This window comes from Lathyrus oleraceus, chromosome 5 (genome assembly GCF_024323335.1).
Source record: "Lathyrus oleraceus cultivar Zhongwan6 chromosome 5, CAAS_Psat_ZW6_1.0, whole genome shotgun sequence".
Classification (NCBI taxonomy): Eukaryota; Viridiplantae; Streptophyta; class Magnoliopsida; order Fabales; family Fabaceae; genus Lathyrus; species Lathyrus oleraceus.
In genome coordinates this window covers 582767056-582786674 of record NC_066583.1, presented here as the reverse complement: position 1 = coordinate 582786674, position 19619 = coordinate 582767056, and the positions used below count along the sequence as shown (strand labels likewise).

The 19619-nt window shown below is 36.5% G+C and overlaps 1 protein-coding gene across 1 annotated transcript; it reads left to right on the top strand.

Annotated features, from left to right (window-relative positions):
* The first annotated feature begins 13217 nt into the window (after positions 1-13217).
* Positions 13218-13868, top strand: LOC127082221 (uncharacterized). The gene is made up of 2 exons (XM_051022465.1): positions 13218-13352; positions 13410-13868. Exons 1-2 carry the CDS (start codon positions 13218-13220, stop codon positions 13866-13868), a joined length of 594 nt encoding a protein of 197 aa, XP_050878422.1.
* Positions 13869-19619: the final 5751 nt, after the last annotated feature.

Sequence of the window (19619 nt, the reverse complement as noted above, 5' to 3'; positions counted from 1 at the left end):
AGTTTTAGTGTTTGCTTTAGTTTTGTTTCACTCTCTCAATGTTTCAATTATGTAGTGATTATCTTGTGATATTGATTTTAAGTTGCTTTGTTTTTCAATTGATTGTACTTTATCCAATATCCAATATTGCAGATGAATTAAATTTTCTTAGTGACTTTTTTAGTGTTGCATTAATTTTGTTTTCTAGGATACAAAAGAGAAGCAGTCTCTTAAGCTTGTTGCAAGCTTAAAATTGCTTGTGGACCTTGAGTTAAGTTTTGAAAAAAAAATTGTAATGGAAAAATCAGTTTTCTACAATTTCTTACGAATTAGCAATAGAAGAGAGAGTTCTGCCTCTTTAATTTCCCTTTTCTGTAAAGTTTATGACCCGGAAAAAAATAACTTTGTGTTCAACAATGATGTGACCTTTTCTTTTTGTACTGAAGGGGTCACTCAAGTCCTCGGTATTAAAAATATCGGGACTAGTTTAGTATACACTGCTGCAAAAAAAAATTCTGAGTTTCTTTTTGACTTGAAAAAAAAATTTGATTCGGACGGTTCACGAAAAATAACAAAAAAAATATTAAGATATTTTTGGAAAAAATGTTCATAGATGACGAGTGTAACACCCCGATAAAATAAGATAATTATTTAAATTGAGTTAATAATATATTTATTAATTTAATTAAATAATTGGAATTATTATTATTATTATTGGGATAATAATTATTGGAATATTATTATTGGGATTATTATTATTGGATTATTATTATTATTATTGGAATAAAAGTTGGGATTAGAAAAGGTCACATTTGGTAAAAAGGGTTTTCACGTGAAACTCAGAGAAACGGCTGAAAAGAGAAAAAAGGGCAAGAGGCAGAGCAAGAGGAAGAGGGTTGAAGAACGGAAAAGCTTGGAGCTTAAAGATTCGCCGGATTAACTCAGGTAAGGGGGGTTTATCATCGTTTAATGGGTATTATGGGATAATATGTAATGGGTAGTGAGAAACCATTGATTTGCCTCTGATTTGAATGATGCATGATGAAATTGTGAACTTTTGGATGAACGAAATCTGGACTAAAATCGAAGGAAATTCGTAGGAATTAGATGCAATAGTGTTAGAATTTGTGAGATCGAATAGGGTATGATTCGTGTTAGATGCTATGAACGATTTCTGTGTAAAATTTGAACTGTGGAAGGTTGAATTGGATAGATCACGTAGCAGAGAAAGCCATTGCAGATCTGGAAATTCTGGTTTCTGGTCATACGCGTATGGCACTAGGCAATACGCGTATGAGATGCCCTAGTACGCGTATGACACTAGGCAATACGCGTATGGGATGGCCTGGAAGGGAGAAAACTGGCGCTGATACGCGCCATACGCGTGTGATACGCGTAGCCTGTGAGTGGTACGCGTATGGGTGAGGAAGATGATGTTTTGAACGTAGATTTGTCTCTGTTGGTACGCGTATGGTAGATTGGTACGCGTAGCATACGCGTATGAGGTGGGCAATACGCGTATGGACTTGGCCAGGAATTGGGCGATACGCGTATGGGCATAGGCAATACGCGTATGGGCAGAATTGTGATTTTTCTGAGCTGTTGTTGTGCAGTTTTGGTGGTTTCAGCTGAGTGATGTAATCTAGCTGATGTATGATGTATTAGGGATTATTTCCCGCTGTTTTGAGCAGTATAGGTATTAGTAGAGTGTGCTAATACTGTGATTATTAATTGGCATGACATAATATGAATTTGTGATAATATGCTAATGATGTATGATTGTATGCATAATGCTGTGAATGTATGTATTATGTGGAATGGACTGTTTTATGGCTTAGAGTGTGAGCATATGTCCATTGTGGATTATTGTTGATGATTTTGCATTGCTAGATGATTTAGCATTGCATATTGTGGCCTTTATGGTGGTAGCTAATTCCCATGGTGAGGAATTAGTGAGTTAGTCATTATGGACTGTTGTTGATGTTTGCATGCTAGGTGAATTAGCGTGCATAGCATAGCCCTTGAGGGGTGGTAGCTAATTCCCATGGTGAGGAATTAGTGAGTGAGTCACTAGGTGTCAAATGAGTGGGACTAGTGGGCTTGGTAGCCGTGCCTGGATTTGGACGGTGAGGTGAACTATATGTTCACAAATAGTCGGTACCGCATGCATGGAGTCTCATTGCATAATATATGTATGGCGTATAATATGAATGGATGTATTCCAATATTATACGTGTGTTTGTGTTGATATTGAGTATGAGTACGAGTTGCATTGGTATTGAATATGATAATTGAGTTGATGTGCCGTTACTGAATGTGTGATGTGATTAGGGCGATTAATGCGTTAAATTACTTAACATGACATGATATTTTATAATACTTATTACATCGATTGAGGAACTCACCCTTACAACTATTTTTCAGGTAACGAGCAGTGATTGAGTAGAAGCTAGTGCTTGGAGTCTAGTGTAGTCTCCTTAGTGGGTCATGCTCTGATAGATGTAACATCGGGACGGGATGTTTTTACTTTGTTGAATAATGTTACATGTAATGTGTTACATGTTTTACATGATTGATGAGATTTCTATCCGCTGTGTTTTATGCAAATGCTTATGTTTTGAATTAATAAAAGAGCATGACAGTTATATTGGTGAGTGGTGTGAAATATTGTGTGACACCCTTAATTGCATGTTTACTCTGATTGACATATTGTTATTTTTAATTATATATTTGAGGTATTTTAGAAGGGTGTTACATTAGTGGTATCAGAGCATAGTCGGTCGAGTCGAGTCGTAATTATTCTGTTTCCCCTGTACGAGATAGGTGTTGTGTAACCCTATCAGTACTTATTGTTTTAGTTTGTTGGGTTTTCAGAATAGAGATGGCTGGAAGAGGTAGAGATGATGCTGCGATTGCTGAGGCTCTGGGTATGCTAGCTGGAGTACTTGGAGGGAATCCGAATGTTGTGGGAATGGGAGCTGCTCGTCAACTGAGTGAGTTCCAGAAGAACAATCCTCCAATGTTCAAGGGAGCATACGATCCAGATGGCGCTCAGAAGTGGTTGAAAGAGATCGAGAGAATCTTCCGAGTGACTGAGTGTGCTGATAACCAGAAGGTCAGGTTCGGTACGCATATGCTGTCAGAGGAAGCAGATGATTGGTGGGTTGCTACCCGCACTGAGTTGGAAGCTGCTGGGAATGCTGAGATCACTTGGGCGGTGTTCAGAGAGAGATTCCTGAGGAAGTATTTTCCAGAGGATGTGAGAGGAAAGAAAGAGATAGAGTTCTTGGAATTGAAGCAGGGCAACCGGTCTGTTACTGAGTATGCTGCTAAGTTCACAGAGCTGTCGAAGTATTACACTCCCTATAATGAGGCTACTGGGGAATTTTCGAAATGTGTGAAGTTTGAGAACGGGTTACGTCCCGAGATCAAGCAGGCTATTGGGTATCAGCGGATCAGAGTGTTCTCTGACTTGGTTGACTGTTGCAGGATTTTCGAACAGGATACCAAGGCCAGAGCGGAGAGCTATCAGCAGAGGGTTGATAGGAAAGGCAAGAATCAGAATGATCGTGGGAAACCGTATGCAGCTGGCAAGGGTTTCCAGAGACAGAGTGGGATGAAGAGGCCTAGTGGGGGAGACTCTAGTGCCCCTGCTAAGTGTTACAGATGTGGTCAGGCTGGACATCGTATCCATGAGTGTACCAGTGCTGAGAGGAAGTGTTTTAAGTGTGGCAAAGGTGGTCACTTGGCTGCAGAGTGTCGGTCGAAGACTGTGACTTGTTTCAACTGTGGAGAGGTGGGTCATATCAGTCCACAGTGTCCTAAGCCGAAGAAAGAGAATCAGTCGGGAGGCAAGGTTTTTGCTTTATCGGGTTCTGAGACTTTTGCAGATGATCGTTTGATCCGAGGTACGTGTTATATTAATGGCTTTCCTCTTGTAGCTATTATTGACACAGGTGCGACTCATTCCTTTATATCTTTGGATTGTGCTGTGAAACTTAAATTAGAGATATCTGAGATGCACGGAAGTATGGTGATTGATACTCCTACGAAGGGTTCAGTGACTACTACTTCAGTTTGTTTGAATTGTCCTTTGAGTATTTTTGGTAGAGACTTTGGGATGGACCTTGTGTGTCTTCCACTAGTGCAGATTGATGTTATCCTGGGTATGAACTGGTTGGTGTTTAACCGAGTTTCTATCAATTGTTTTGATAAGACTGTGATCTTTCCTGAGATGGAGGAAGGAGAGAGTTTGTTTCTATCAGCAAGGCAAGTGAATGAGGCAGTAGCAGATGGGGCAGAGTTGTTTATGCTGTTAGCGACTTTGGAGGCTAAAGATAAACTGGTGATTTGCGATCTAGCCGTGGTGTGTGATTTTCCTGATGTGTTTCCGGAAGAAGTGAATGAATTGCCGCCAGAGCGTGAAGTTGAGTTCTCGATTGATTTGGTACCTGGTACTAGGCCGATATCGATGGCTCCGTACCGTATGTCTGCTGTTGAGTTAACTGAATTGAAGAGTCAGTTGGAAGATCTGTTGGATAAGAAATTTATTCGTCCGAGTGTGTCACCGTGGGGTGCACTAGTGTTATTGGTTAAGAAGAAAGAAGGTACTATGAGGTTGTGTGTGGACTACAGGCAACTAAATAAAGTGACGATCAAGAATCGGTATCCTTTGCCGAGGATTGACGATTTGATGGATCAGTTGGTTGGTGCGAGTGTGTTCAGCAAGATAGATTTGAGATCTGGGTATCATCAGATACGTGTGAAAACTGAGGATATTCAGAAGACTGCTTTCAGAACAAGATATGGACATTAGGAGTATTCTGTAATGCCTTTTGGTGTGACTAATGCGCCTGGAGTATTCATGGAGTATATGAATAGGATTTTCCATCCGTACCTAGATCAGTTTGTTGTGGTGTTTATTGACGATATTTTGGTGTATTCGAAATCTGAAGAAGAGCATGCTGAACATTTGAGAGTGGTTTTAGAAGTTCTACGAGAAAAGAAGTTATTTGCTAAACTGTCTAAGTGTGAATTTTGGTTAGAAGAGGTTAGTTTTCTTGGTCATGTGATTTCAAGAGGTGGTGTTGCTGTTGATCCTTCTAAGATAGAAGCGGTATCTAAGTGGGAAGCTCCGAAGTCAGTTTCTGAGATAAGAAGTTTTCTTGGTTTGGCTGGTTATTATAGGAAGTTCATTGAGGGATTTTCTAAGTTGGCGTTACCGTTGACGACGTTGACTAGAAAGGGGCAAGCGTTTGTTTGGGACTCAAAATGTGAAGAAGGTTTCCAAGAGTTAAAGAGAAGGTTAACTACTGCTCCTATTCTGATATTACCGAGTCCGTCAGAATTATTTGAGGTTTACTGTGATGCTTCATTGTTGGGTTTGGGTGGTGTTTTGATGCAGAATAAGCAGGTTATAGCTTATGCTTCGAGACAACTGAGGGTTCATGAGAGGAACTATCCGACACACGATTTAGAGTTGGCAGCTGTGGTATTTGTTCTGAAGTTGTGGAGGCATTATTTGTATGGGTCAAGATTTGAGGTTTTCAGTGACCATAAAAGTTTAAAGTATTTGTTTGATCAGAAAGAGCTGAATATGAGACAGAGGAGATGGTTAGAGTTTCTGAAGGATTATGACTTTGGGTTGAATTACCATCCGGGTAAAGCAAACGTAGTGGCTGATGCATTGAGTCGGAAATCATTGCATATGTCTATGTTAATGGTTAAGGAATTGGATTTAATTGAGCAGTTTAGGGACTTGAGTTTGGTGTGTGAGAGTACTCACAATAGTGTTAAGTTGGGAATGTTGAAGTTAACGAGTGGTATTCTGGATGAGATTAGAGAGGGTCAGAAATCCGATGTGTTTTTGGTTGATAAGTTGACTCTAGTGAATCAAGGTCAAGGTGGTGAATTCAGAGTTGATGAGAATGGTGTTTTGAAATTTGGTAATCGGGTGTGTATTCCGGATGTTACCGAACTTAAGAAGAGTATTCTTGAGGAAGGACATCGTAGTGGCTTGAGTATTCATCCTGGGGCTACGAAGATGTATCATGATTTGAAAAGGTTATTTTGGTGGCCGGGAATGAAAAGAGAAATTGCAAGTTTTGTTTATTCTTGTTTGACTTGTCAGAAGTCAAAGATTGAGCATCAGAAGCCGTCTGGGCTAATGCAACCGTTGGCTATTCCAGAGTGGAAGTGGGATAGTATCAGTATGGATTTTGTTTCTGGGTTACCGAGGACGAGTAAGAATTTCGAAGCTATTTGGGTGATTGTTGACAGATTGACAAAATCGGCTCATTTCATTCCGATCAGAATGGATTACCCGTTAGAGAGATTGGCTGAGTTGTATATTGAGAAAATTGTAAGTTTGCATGGTATTCTGTCGAGTATTGTTTCGGACAGAGATCCTAGATTTACATCGAAGTTCTGGGAAGGTTTGCAGAGGGCTTTGGGAACTAAGCTGAGATTAAGTTCTGCATATCATCCGCAGACTGATGGTCAGACTGAGAGGACGATTCAGTCACTGGAGGATCTTTTGAGGGCTTGTGTTTTGGAAAAGGGAGGTGCTTGGGATTGTTATTTGCCTTTGATTGAGTTTACCTACAACAATAGTTTTCATTCGAGCATTGGTATGGCACCGTTTGAAGCTTTATATGGTAGGAGATGTCGGACACCTTTATGTTGGTATGAGTCCGGTGAGAGTGCTGTGGTTGGACCGGAGATTGTTCAACAAACTACGGAAAAGATTAAGATGATTCAGGAGAAGATGAGGATTGCTCAGAGTCGTCAGAAGAGTTATCACGACAAGAGGAGGAAGTCACTTGAGTTTCAAGAGGGAGATCATGTGTTTCTTCGTGTTACTCCGATAACTGGGGTCGGGCGAGCTTTGAAGTCGAAGAAGTTGACACCTCGATTTATTGGTCCTTATCAGATTTTGGAGAGGATAGGGGAAGTAGCCTATCGTATCGCTTTACCGCCGTCACTTGCGAATTTGCATGAGGTTTTTCATGTGTCTCAATTGAGGAGGTACATTCCTGATCCGTCGCATGTGGTCCAAGTGGATGATGTACAGGTGAGAGATAACCTGACTGTTGAAACATCACCTATGAGGATCGAGGATCGAGAGTTGAAGCAGTTGCGGGGTAAAGAGATTGCCTTGGTAAAGGTAGCTTGGGGAGGACCAGCAGGTGGCAATGTGACTTGGGAACTTGAGAGTCAGATGAAGGAGTCCTATCCAGAGTTATTCGCTTGAGGTATGTTTTCGAGGACGAAAACTCTTTTAGTGGGGGAGAGTTGTAACACCCCGATAAAATAAGATAATTATTTAAATTGAGTTAATAATATATTTATTAATTTAATTAAATAATTAGAATTATTATTATTATTATTGGGATAATAATTATTGGAATATTATTATTGGGATTATTATTATTGGATTATTATTATTATTATTGGAATAAAAGTTGGGATTAGAAAAGGTCACATTTGGTAAAAAGGGTTTTCACGTGAAACTCAGAGAAACGGCTGAAAAGAGAAAAAAGGGCAAGAGGCAGAGCAAGAGGAAGAGGGTTGAAGAACGGAAAAGCTTGGAGCTTAAAGATTCGCCGGATTAACTCAGGTAAGGGGGGTTTATCATCGTTTAATGGGTATTATGGGATAATATGTAATGGGTAGTGAGAAACCATTGATTTGCCTCTGATTTGAATGATGCATGATGAAATTGTGAACTTTTGGATGAACGAAATCTGGACTAAAATCGAAGGAAATTCGTAGGAATTAGATGCAATAGTGTTAGAATTTGTGAGATCGAATAGGGTATGATTCGTGTTAGATGCTATGAACGATTTCTGTGTAAAATTTGAACTGTGGAAGGTTGAATTGGATAGATCACGTAGCAGAGAAAGCCATTGCAGATCTGGAAATTCTGGTTTCTGGTCATACGCGTATGGCACTAGGCAATACGCGTATGAGATGCCCTAGTACGCGTATGGCACTAGGCAATACGCGTATGGGATGGCCTGGAAGGGAGAAAACTGGCGCTGATACGCGCCATACGCGTGTGATACGCGTAGCCTGTAAGTGGTACGCGTATGGGTGAGGAAGATGATGTTTTGAACGTAGATTTGTCTCTGTTGGTACGCGTATGGTAGATTGGTACGCGTAGCATACGCGTATGAGGTGGGCAATACGCGTATGGACTTGGCCAGGAATTGGGCGATACGCGTATGGGCATAGGCAATACGCGTATGGGCAGAATTGTGATTTTTCTGAGCTGTTGTTGTGCAGTTTTGGTGGTTTCAGCTGAGTGATGTAATCTAGCTGATGTATGATGTATTAGGGATTATTTCCCGCTGTTTTGAGCAGTATAGGTATTAGTAGAGTGTGCTAATACTGTGATTATTAATTGGCATGACATAATATGAATTTGTGATAATATGCTAATGATGTATGATTGTATGCATAATGCTGTGAATGTATATATTATGTGGAATGGACTGTTTTATGGCTTAGAGTGTGAGCATATGTCCATTGTGGATTATTGTTGATGATTTTGCATTGCTAGGTGATTTAGCATTGCATATTGTGGCCTTTATGGTGGTAGCTAATTCCCATGGTGAGGAATTAGTGAGTTAGTCATTATGGACTGTTGTTGATGTTTGCATGCTAGGTGAATTAGCGTGCATAGCATAGCCCTTGAGGGGTGGTAGCTAATTCCCATGGTGAGGAATTAGTGAGTGAGTCACTAGGTCTCAAATGAGTGGGACTAGTGGGCTTGGTAGCCGTGCCTGGATTTGGACGGTGAGGTGAACTATATGTTCACAAATAGTCGGTACCGCATGCATGGAGTCTCATTGCATAATATATGTATGGCGTATAATATGAATGGATGTATTCCAATATTATACGTGTGCTTGTGTTGATATTGAGTATGAGTACGAGTTGCATTGGTATTGAATATGATAATTGAGTTGATGTGCCGTTACTGAATGTGTGATGTGATTAGGGCGATTAATGCGTTAAATTACTTAACATGACATGATATTTTATAATATTTATTACATCGATTGAGGAACTCACCCTTACAACTATTTTTCAGGTAACGAGCAGTGATTGAGTAGAAGCTAGTGCTTGGAGTCTAGTGTAGTCTCCTTAGTGGGTCATGCTCTGATAGATGTAACATCGGGACGGGATGTTTTTACTTTGTTGAATAATGTTACATGTAATGTGTTACATGTTTTACATGATTGATGAGATTTCTATCCGCTGTGTTTTATGCAAATGCTTATGTTTTGAATTAATAAAAGAGCATGACAGTTATATTGGTGAGTGGTGTGAAATATTGTGTGACACCCTTAATTGCATGTTTACTCTGATTGACATATTGTTATTTTTAATTATATATTTGGGGTATTTTAGAAGGGTGTTACAACGAGCAAAGTCAATCAAACTTCAAACAACTTCTTTCTTATTTTTTGATTGAGCAATTTCTGTTATGCTCCCCGAATCCCAAGATGCCGCGTGTATCGTCTTGGGGAATGGTCGAAGACATGAATGTCTTTGAAGAGGTTAACTGGACAAAAATCATTTTTGATAACATTTGTGAATCTTTCCGTAAACTGAAGGCATTCATTTTTGGTGATTAGCCTTTGAAGATGATTAGCAGATGATTTTTATTTATATCATTCTTGATAACATCCGTAAACTGAAGGCATTCATTTTTGTTGATTAGCCTTTGAAGATGATTAGCAGATGATTTTTGTTTATATCATTCTTGATAACATTTGTGAATATTTCTGGATTTTTGGTGAAATTCTAAATAAAAAAATGTTATCAAAAATGATTTTTGTCCAGTTAACCTGTTCAAAGACATTCATGTCTTCGACCATTCCCCAAGACGATACACGCGACATCTTGGGATTCGGGGAGCATAACAGAAATTGCTCAATCAAAAAATAAGAAAGAAGTTGTTTGAAGTTTGATTGACTTTGCTCGTCATCTATGAACATTTTTTCCAAAAGTATCTTAATATTTTTTTTGTTATTTTTCTTGAACCGTCTGAATCAAATTTTTCTTTCAAGTCAAAAAGAAACTCAGGAAATTTTTTTGCAGCAGTGTATACTAAACTAGTCCCGGTATTTTTAATACCGAGGACTTGAGTGACCCCTTCAGTACAAAAAGAAAAGGTCACATCATTGTTGAACACAAAGCTATTTTTTTCCGAGTCATAATCTTTATAGAAAAGAGAAATTAAAGAGGCAGAGCTCTATTTTCTATTGCTAATTCGTAAGAAATTGTAGAAAACGGATTTTTCCATCACAGCCCTTTTTTCAAAACTTAACTCAAGGTCCACAAGCAATTTTAAGCTTGCAACAAGCTTAAGAGGTTGCTTCTCTTTTGTATCCTAGAAAACAAAATTAACTAAAGATGCAGAACTCTTTCTAATAATCATTTACTAAAATAAAAAAATAGAGACAATCTATTTATGATTTTTACATTGTAAAAATATTCAAACAAGACAGATATGCAACACTAAGAAAATTTAATTCATCTGCAATATTGGATATTGGATAAAGTACAATTAATTGAAAAACAAAGCAACTTAAAATTCAATATCACAAGATAATCACTACATAATTAAAACATTGGGAGAGTGAAACAAAACTAAAGCAAACACTAAAACATATGTGATATTCAGGATAATCAATTGACAAACAAAGCAATTTCAATCCGATGATAACACACCGACAATAACTAAACAACTAAAACAGAGTTAAAAATCACTAAACAAAATTTAATGGGGAAACATCAGTAGCGACATAAAAACTTCAATTGGGGAAAAAACAATTTCAATTCAACATCAGTAGCAACATAGAAATTTGCCTAAATGAAATTGAAGAGAGAGATTTACCTTTATTGAAGTTGACGATGATGAAGAGTATTCTGTCGCCATGTAAGAGAGTGAGAGAACTAGTTCAAAGCCTTTAATTTAGGATTGTTGTTATTTAAGGGCATTCACAATTGAAAAAAGAAGGGATTATCTTGTTAGTATGGGTTATAACATAGAAGGGTTTATCTTGTTAGGAGTGGTTATAACATATAAGGGGTTATCTTGTTAGTAGGTGTTATAATATATAAGGGGTTATCTTGTTTGTAGGGGTTATTTTGTTAGAAGGGATTATCTTGTTAGAAGGGGTTATAACATAGAAGGAGTTATCTTGTTTGTAGGGGTTAATAACATAGAAGGGATTATCTTGTTAGTATGGGTTTTAACATAGAAGGGGTTATATGTTGGAACAAAACGAACACCTAAATATAGTAGGGGTTATATAGAAAGTTAGTGAAAGAAAGTTAACTTTTTAATATTTAATTATAAATATATAAACATAAAATAAGGCAATTTTATAAGTCACTATTCCTCTACAATATTCTGCCAATTTTTTTTACTGCATTAATTATGAGGGCGTGGGTTCAATCCACATGCACCCTATTTTTTTTCTTTTACTTTTATTTCTCTCTCTTTACCTTCTCTTTTATTTTCTTTTAATTTCTCTTACTTTTTTTTGTTATTTTCTTAAATATTATTTTTAATATATATATATATATATATATATATATATATATATATATATATATATATATATATATATATATATATATATATATATATATATATATATATATATATATATATATATATATATATATATAAACACCAAAAATATTTTTCCTCTTTTTTTGTTGTTTTATTTTATTTTACTTAAACTTATTTTTTAAGTTGTTAAATATTAAAAATACAAAAAAATATTTTGTTGATCTTTTGAATTTGAATGTTTAAACCTCTTGAATTAACTATAAATATTTAAAACACTTTGTTTACTTTCTTTTATGGCATAATAAAATATTAAAGAATTTTTGTAATTCGTTTAATTTAAGAGTTGTAGATAAAATGAATATTTATACACATCTCCTAAATTTAAACGAATTCTTAAATTAAACCATTAGCTAGTAATATCAAAAGAATTAGCTATCCAATTAATGCATTAAACGAATGACAATAGCTAATTCTTAAATTAGCTAATCTCAAAAGAATTCTTAAAGTAAACAAATGACAATAGCTAATTCTTAAATTAAACACTTTGTAGATAAAAGAATTTTTGGATAGGATTGAATGAATTCTTTTTTTTTCTCTAGTAATATCAATGACAATAGCTAGTAATATCAATTAAACCATCCTATCCAAAATAAACTCAACATACAAAAAAAAATATGTTCAATTTGATGTCAAAGTTCCAAGTCTATGCATCAAAGTTGAACACCAACAAAATATTAAACAAAAACATACAAAAAAAAATATCTAAAGCATTTACAGGTTAACACCCAATTTTTTTTCCAACTGCTTGTTGGTGTACCAACCAACAGGAGGATAAAGACCACCAACACGAAATAGTTATATGCGCCATGGAACCGACGTGGATGGTGATGGCAGCGTGGGAGGTAGTTGTAGGCGCCACGGAACCGGCATGGATGGTGATGGCAGCTCTTCATAAGTCGGCGAAGGTGGTGATGGCAGCTCTTCATAAGTCGGCGAAGGTGGTGATGGCAGCTCTTCATAAGCCGGCGAGGGTGGTGATGGCAGCTGCGGTTCATAAGTCGGTTCATAAGCCGGTTCATAAGCCATCGAGGGTGGTGATGGAAGTTGCGTTGAAGATAACGGTGGAGGTAGTGGAGATGGCAGTTGTACCTCTATAGAGAGCGGATGCTGCTGCTTGAATAATGCAGTGTCTGGTGGAGGTGGAAGGATCTTTCGGCCAGTTCGCATGTAATAGATGACACAAATAGAAATAGTTAAAAAATAGTTTGAGTTTGTTACACTTTCTGTTATGTTGTTAGTTACATTTTCTTCCTACTATATAATTGATGTAATCTTCATTCAATATATAAGAAAGTCTTGTTCTGCTCTTTATCTTCTTCCTCTTCACTTTAAAGCTCTCTTACCATTCTTCAATGGCTTCCATCGTCTTCGATCCTCTTTCCACACTTCCGCACAGTTTTTTCTCTTCTACTTGTGCGATCTTTCCTTTGATTTCAGCATGCCTCCGCGTATTGATCCTACTGCAAATTGAATCACAAATTGTGATGTTGATTCGGTTTACTACGTTCATCCTAACGAAGGTCCCAATTCTATTAGTATTCAACCTCAATTGAATGGTTCGAATTACATCTCGTGGTTAAGATCCATGGAAAGAGCTCTTGGAGCTAAGAACAAGCTTGTGTTCATCAACGAATCCATTCGTGTTCCAAGTATCAACGATCTTAATCGTTCTACGTGGGAACGATGCAATTGCCTTGTTCATTCATGGATTCTCAACTCTGTAAGTCCTGCTATCGCACAAACCATTATTTTCTTGGAAAATGCTCTTGACGTTTAGATTGATCTCAAAGAAAGATTTGTTAAAACTGATAGAGTTCGCGTATCTAATTTGCATGCTGAGATTAACAATCTCAAACAAGGAAACAAATCTGTTCTGGATTATTTCACTGAGCTTCGTGGTTTATGGGAAGAATTGAATTCTCATAGACCAGATTTGATGCTCAACAATGCAGATGTGATGCTATGCGTAGTGCTCGAGAATTTCGTCTTGAAGATCAGATTATACAATTCTTATCACTTGATAACAGAGTTACCGCATCTGTCGGAGGTCTCTTCCTCACCGGAGCTCTCATCCTCATCAGAGCCGCCATCCTCACCGGAGCCGCCATCCTCCGTTTATGACTCGGTGGCAAAGCTGTCATCATCCCTCTACCCAACTCCATGGACACCACGAGCTCCTCCGGTCCCTTGGTTAACCCGCAAGCAGATGATGTATCTTAGAAGGTCGACTTGTTAGATTTTTGTTAGACTTTTAGAAGTTTGTTTTGTGTAATATTTTGGTGGTGTTCAATTTTGATGTTTAGACTAACTTTGACATCAAATTGAACATCATTTTTTGTTTTGTTTTTTTGAATGTTAGTTAATCCTATGTAAAACATAACTATTATTCTCTAATGATGTATCCTCATGGTATTGGGAATAAAAGCATTGGTCCGAATAGTTTAATTATTATTAGAGTGTCTATTTGTTTATATTGAAGTTTTATGTAATAAACTTTGGGAAAATATCAATCACACAAGTAATTTGTTACAAGAGGGAATTGGATAACTCATTTGTATTCATCACTTTTGGAATTTCTTCAACATTTTTATGGTGAAATTTTTAGAGTTTCTTTACCATTTATAATCTAACAAAAACAAATTAAATTAAAATATCGATTTTACTTCTGTTATTACGAAAATTATGATTATCAAAATTTATCGCAGTCGAATGTGATTCCAAAAATTTGTTAGAAATTGACGGATGACAAAATTTAGAAAATAAAGAAAATGAGATTGAATAAATACAAAAACATACTATGTTTTGTTGAAAAAATTTTAAAAAAATAAAATAGAAACCTGATATAATATGCTATATTATATATTTTTTCAAATATCTCAATAGCAAAAATATTTTATTGTAAATTTCTCCAAAATATATTAATAGCAGAGATTTTTAAAAATTCCTAAACCTTGAATATTGTCATTAGTGTAAATTAAAATGGTGTCTTTAAGTAAGCACACTAAAAATATATGAAATGAGATAATATATTCTGCTATTATCACTGTAAGTAAGCACAAATAAATCACAATGAACAAATTACGGTAATTAAGAAGACATCTCACAAGAAACATGAGTTAGCAAAAACAGTTTCGAGCATAAGAGTAAAGTGACCAAGATTGCACATAAATAAAATAGAGATTCTTAAGAATCCTGATATAAAAACAAAAACTCCAATACTACCCAACACAAATTCCACATCTTCCAGCAAACCAGTAAGTTAGTGCTGGGAAAAAACCCAACACACAATTGTACTAAACATAGTTAAAATATGTTCAAAGAGTGCTAAAAAATTTCATTTTTTCTTGTTTTTCGAGAAACTAGGGCTATACTTCACATTTTCTTTCCGTGCCCTTGACGACCTTCTTAGACCTATCTCAGGTGGAGGAGGTGTAGGCACTGAAGAATGCTGAGCAGCAAATGCATCATTCACCGGCGAAGAAGGCTGAGCAGATGCATCATTCACGCAGAGAGAGACTACATCATCCGCCAAAGAGGAAGCCAAACTGTCCTCCGCCAAGCAATCATGCACCCCCTTCAAAGAGGAAGCTGAGTCGTCCTCCGCCCCGGAAGCCAAAAAGTCCTCCGCCACATTAGCAGGAATCGAAGAGCTAGGGCTAGGGCTAGCATCACCCTCTACTCCATCCCCACAGTATGAACATGGGGTTATCTAAAAAAAATGAAAGAAAATAAATTGATTAAAAGAATGTACTTAAAATAAATACATACTGTTAAAATGCATAAGATGCACCAAGGCATCTTCATTTTGGGTGTGGATCCTCGGCAGCGGAAAACTTAGGTTCTATACTTTCGGGAAGAGCACAACCCAACCCAGATAGGATGAATTGTCCACACAGTGCCACAGCATTTGGCTCCAATGATTGTCCTGCCAAAAATGACAAGTGAAAAATGATTTCATAAACAACTATGGTTATTAAAACAAAGGTCTAGCAAACAATTATGATTGGAACCTGTCTTTGATTAGTATCAAATTTCTTTTCATCGTTTCTAACCTTAATTATAAAACTAAACAAACAAACAAACTAGATAAATACTATGGTATCATTAGTGTTACAGCTCATCGATCAAACCAAAATGCATGTTGATTTACGGAAACATGTTAGTAAGAGTTTTTGCAGCACTATGCATCATATGACAGTGTGAAGAATCAGAGAAAATGTGCTAGCTAAAACTCAAACGCATAAGCAGGAATTTAGTATCTGAAGTGAAACATACTAAACATTGGCATGGGCACATGACTTTGTGTCCAAGGCAGAAATAGCAACAGCAACATGATGGACCTAAGAAACTTAAACTGAAACAAGAGACTTGATGTGTTGTATGTTCTCTAGTTTTCACCTCTAAGCTATCAATTATATCTTGCTAAATTTAATGGATTTGTTCGAGTAAAAAAATTAGTTGATGCAACAATATGAGTGACTATCCGAAATTAGTTGACAGTTTTTGGAATAAAATTTACATTTGATCCAAAAAAAAAGATAATACTACAGTTTTTGGAATAAAAGGCAGTACCTTCTATGATTGCTGAAAAAGCCAAGACAGTGGACTCTGTCAACTCATTGTGTTTGATGGTTGATCGAACAATAATGATAACAACTTTTTCTAGTCCTTCTATGATACCATAAAACATAATTTTATAAGTTAGTTATGCATGAATAGAATGCAAAAAAAAATGTGCCTCTGAGGCTTCGAGCATTTCCAACGCCTTCCAATCCGTCCTTTTAGACATGTAGCTTTCGATTGGAAGATAAGCAAAACCAGAGTTTGGCCTTGGCTGTAAAGGTTTTATTCTTCTAAATACAATAGCCTAACATTGATGTTGTCAAATATTAATAGCGGAAATAAACGATATGAGAAATATCATATATTAAAAAAAATAGAACATTAAATTGAAATTATTACCTCAAAGACAAGAGCACACCCATTAAAGTAGTGTTGCTTACCATCCCCATGCATCGCAGCCTTCAGTTTACGGAAAGATTCACAAATGTTATCAATTATATGCCTCAAAGGGTATTATCCATCAAAGATCCTGTGTTGAGTCCCCTCAACAAAATGCAAGAGTTGAAAGGAAGCATCAACCCTTGCTTAATGTAGGTAGAGCCTTACTGTACCATTCAAATTTACCTAAATCCTACTGGTCATATGCTATTAGCTATGGAGCCTTCATTATAAATAGAGTTAACACTCCTCTACTCAATAACTAATCCCCTTATCACATACTGCATAATAAACCACCAGACAATAGCCAACTTAAAGTTTTTGGATCTTTGTGCTATGGATCTACCTTGTCCAATCAAAGAACTAAATTAGATACAAGAACTAGAAAATCATTGTTCCTTGGATATGTTGTTGGATATAAAGGCTCTATTTTACTTGATCTAAATTCATTCAACATTTTCATTTCAAGAAATGTCACTTACCATGAACAGATTTTACCTTACCAAAAACAATCTTCATCTACCACACCTCCTTGGGAATATTATAGCACTTCAGTTCCCAATCCAAACCTCTGTCATGACATACATCATTTTGCTCAAAATGATTTTCCCATTAACCAACTCAACCTTCCAGCTACCACAACTTTATCTACACCCACCACAACTGACTCAAATCCACCTTCCAGCTCCCTGGCCAATTCTAATCCACCCACCTCTAATACACAACATTCCACTCGTGCCTCTACAAGAGTTAGAACATTACCATCCTTTTTGAAAGATTATGTCTGTACAACCTTCACTGATCCATAAGTAACTTCGAAATGTAGAAACAAAGCTTCTGATCAAGCTATGGATCAGTGAAGGTTGTACAGACATAATCTTTCAAAAAGGATGGTAATGTTCTAACTCTTGTAGAGGCACGAGTGGAATGTTGTGTATTAAAGGTGGGTGGATTAGAATTGGCCAGGGAGCTGGAAGGTGGATTTGAGTCAGTTGTGGTGGGTGTAGATAAAGTTGTGGTAGCTGGAAGGTTGAGTTGGTTAATGGGAAGATCATTTTGAGCAGAATGATGTATGTTATGACAAAGGTTTTTTGAGCAGAATGATGTATGTCATGACAGAGGTTTGGATTGGGAACTGAAGTGCTATAATATTCCCAAGGAGGTGTGGTAGATGAAGATTGTTTTTGGTAAGGTAAAATATGTTCATGGTAAGTGACATTTCTTGAAATGAAAATGTTGAATGAATTTAGATCAAGTAAAATAGAGCCTTTATATCCAACAGCATATCCAAGGAACAATGATTTTCTAGTTCTTGTATCTAATTTAGTTCTTTGATTGGACAAGGTAGATGCATAGCACAAAGATCCAAAAACTTTAAGTTGGTTATTGTCTGGTGGTTTATTATGAAGTATGTGATAAAGGGATTAGTTATTGAGTAGAGGAGTGTTAACTCTATTTATAATGAAGGCTCCATAGCTAATAGCATAGGACCAGTAGGATTTAGGTAAATTTGAATGGTACAATAAGGCTCTACCTACATTAAGCAAGTGTTGATGCTTCCTTTCAACTCTTGCATTTTGTTGAGGGGACTCAACACATGATCTTTGATGGATAATACCCTTTGAGGCATAGAATTGATAACATTTGTGAATCTTTCCGTAAACTGAAGCCTGCGATGCATGGGGATGGTAAGCAACACTACTTTAATGGGTGTGCTCCTGTCTTTGAGGTAATAATTTCAATTTAATGTCCTATTTTTTTTTAATATATGATATTTCTCATACCATTTATTTCTGCTATTAATATTTGACAACATCAATGTTAGGTTATTGTATTTAGAAGAATAAAACCTTTACAGCCAAGGCCAAACCCTGATTTTGCTTATCTTCCAATCGAAAGCTACATGTCTAAAAGGACGGATTGGAAGGCGTTGGAAATGCTTGAAGCCTCAGAGGTACATTTTTTTGCATTCTATTCATGCATAACTAACTTATAAAATTATGTTTTATGGCATCATAGAAGGACTAGAAAAAGTTGTTATCATTGTATCAACTGTTCGATCAACCATCAAACACAATGAGTTGACAGAGTCCACTGTCTTGGCTTTTTCAGCAATCATAGAAGGTACTGTCTTTTATTCCAAAAACTGTAGTATTATCTTTTTTTTTGGATCAAATGTAAATTTTATTCCAAAAACTGTCAACTAATTTCGGATAGTCACTCATATTGTTGCATCAACTAACTTTTTTACTCGAACAAATCCATTAAACTTAGCAAGATATAATTGATAGCTTAGAGGTGAAAACTAGAGAACATACAATACATCAAGTCTCTCGTTTCAGTTTAAGTTTCTTAGGTCTATCATGTTGTTGTTGCTATTTCTGCCTTGGACATAAAGTCATGTGCCCATGCCAATGTTTAGTATGTTTCACTTCAGATACTAAATTCCTGCGTATGCGTTTGAGTTTTAGCTTGCACATTTTCTCTGATTCTTCACACTGTCATATGATGCATAGTGCTGCAAAAACTCTTACTAACATGTTTCCGTAAATCAGCATGCATTTTGGTTTGATCAATGAGTTGTAGCACCATTGATACCATAGTATTTATCTAGTTAGTTTGTCTATTTATCTTTATAATTAAGGTTAGAAACGATGAAAAGAAATTTGATACTAATCAAAGACAGGTTCCAATCATAATTGTTTGCTAGACCTTTGTTTTAATAACCATAGTTGTTTATGAAATCATTTTTCACTTGTCATTTTTGGCAGGACAATCATTGGAGCCAAATGTTGTGGCACTGTGTGGACAGTTCATCCTATCTGGGTTGGGTTGTGCTCTTCCCGAAAGTATAGAACCTAAGTTTTCCGCTGCCGAGGATCCACACCCAAAACGAAGATGCCTTGGTGCATCTTATGCATTTTAACAATATGTATTTATTTTAAGTACATTCTTTTAATCAATTTATTTTCTTTCATTTTTTTAG

Bases quoted from the DNA above. Each gene is read 5' to 3' on its own strand.
- LOC127082221 (XM_051022465.1), top strand. From the start codon at position 13,218: ATGGAAAGAGCTCTTGGAGCTAAGAACAAGCTTGTGTTCATCAACGAA. The intron at 13,353-13,409 runs GTAAGTCCTGCT...CTTGACGTTTAG, and splicing joins ATTCATGGATTCTCAACTCT to ATTGATCTCAAAGAAAGATT.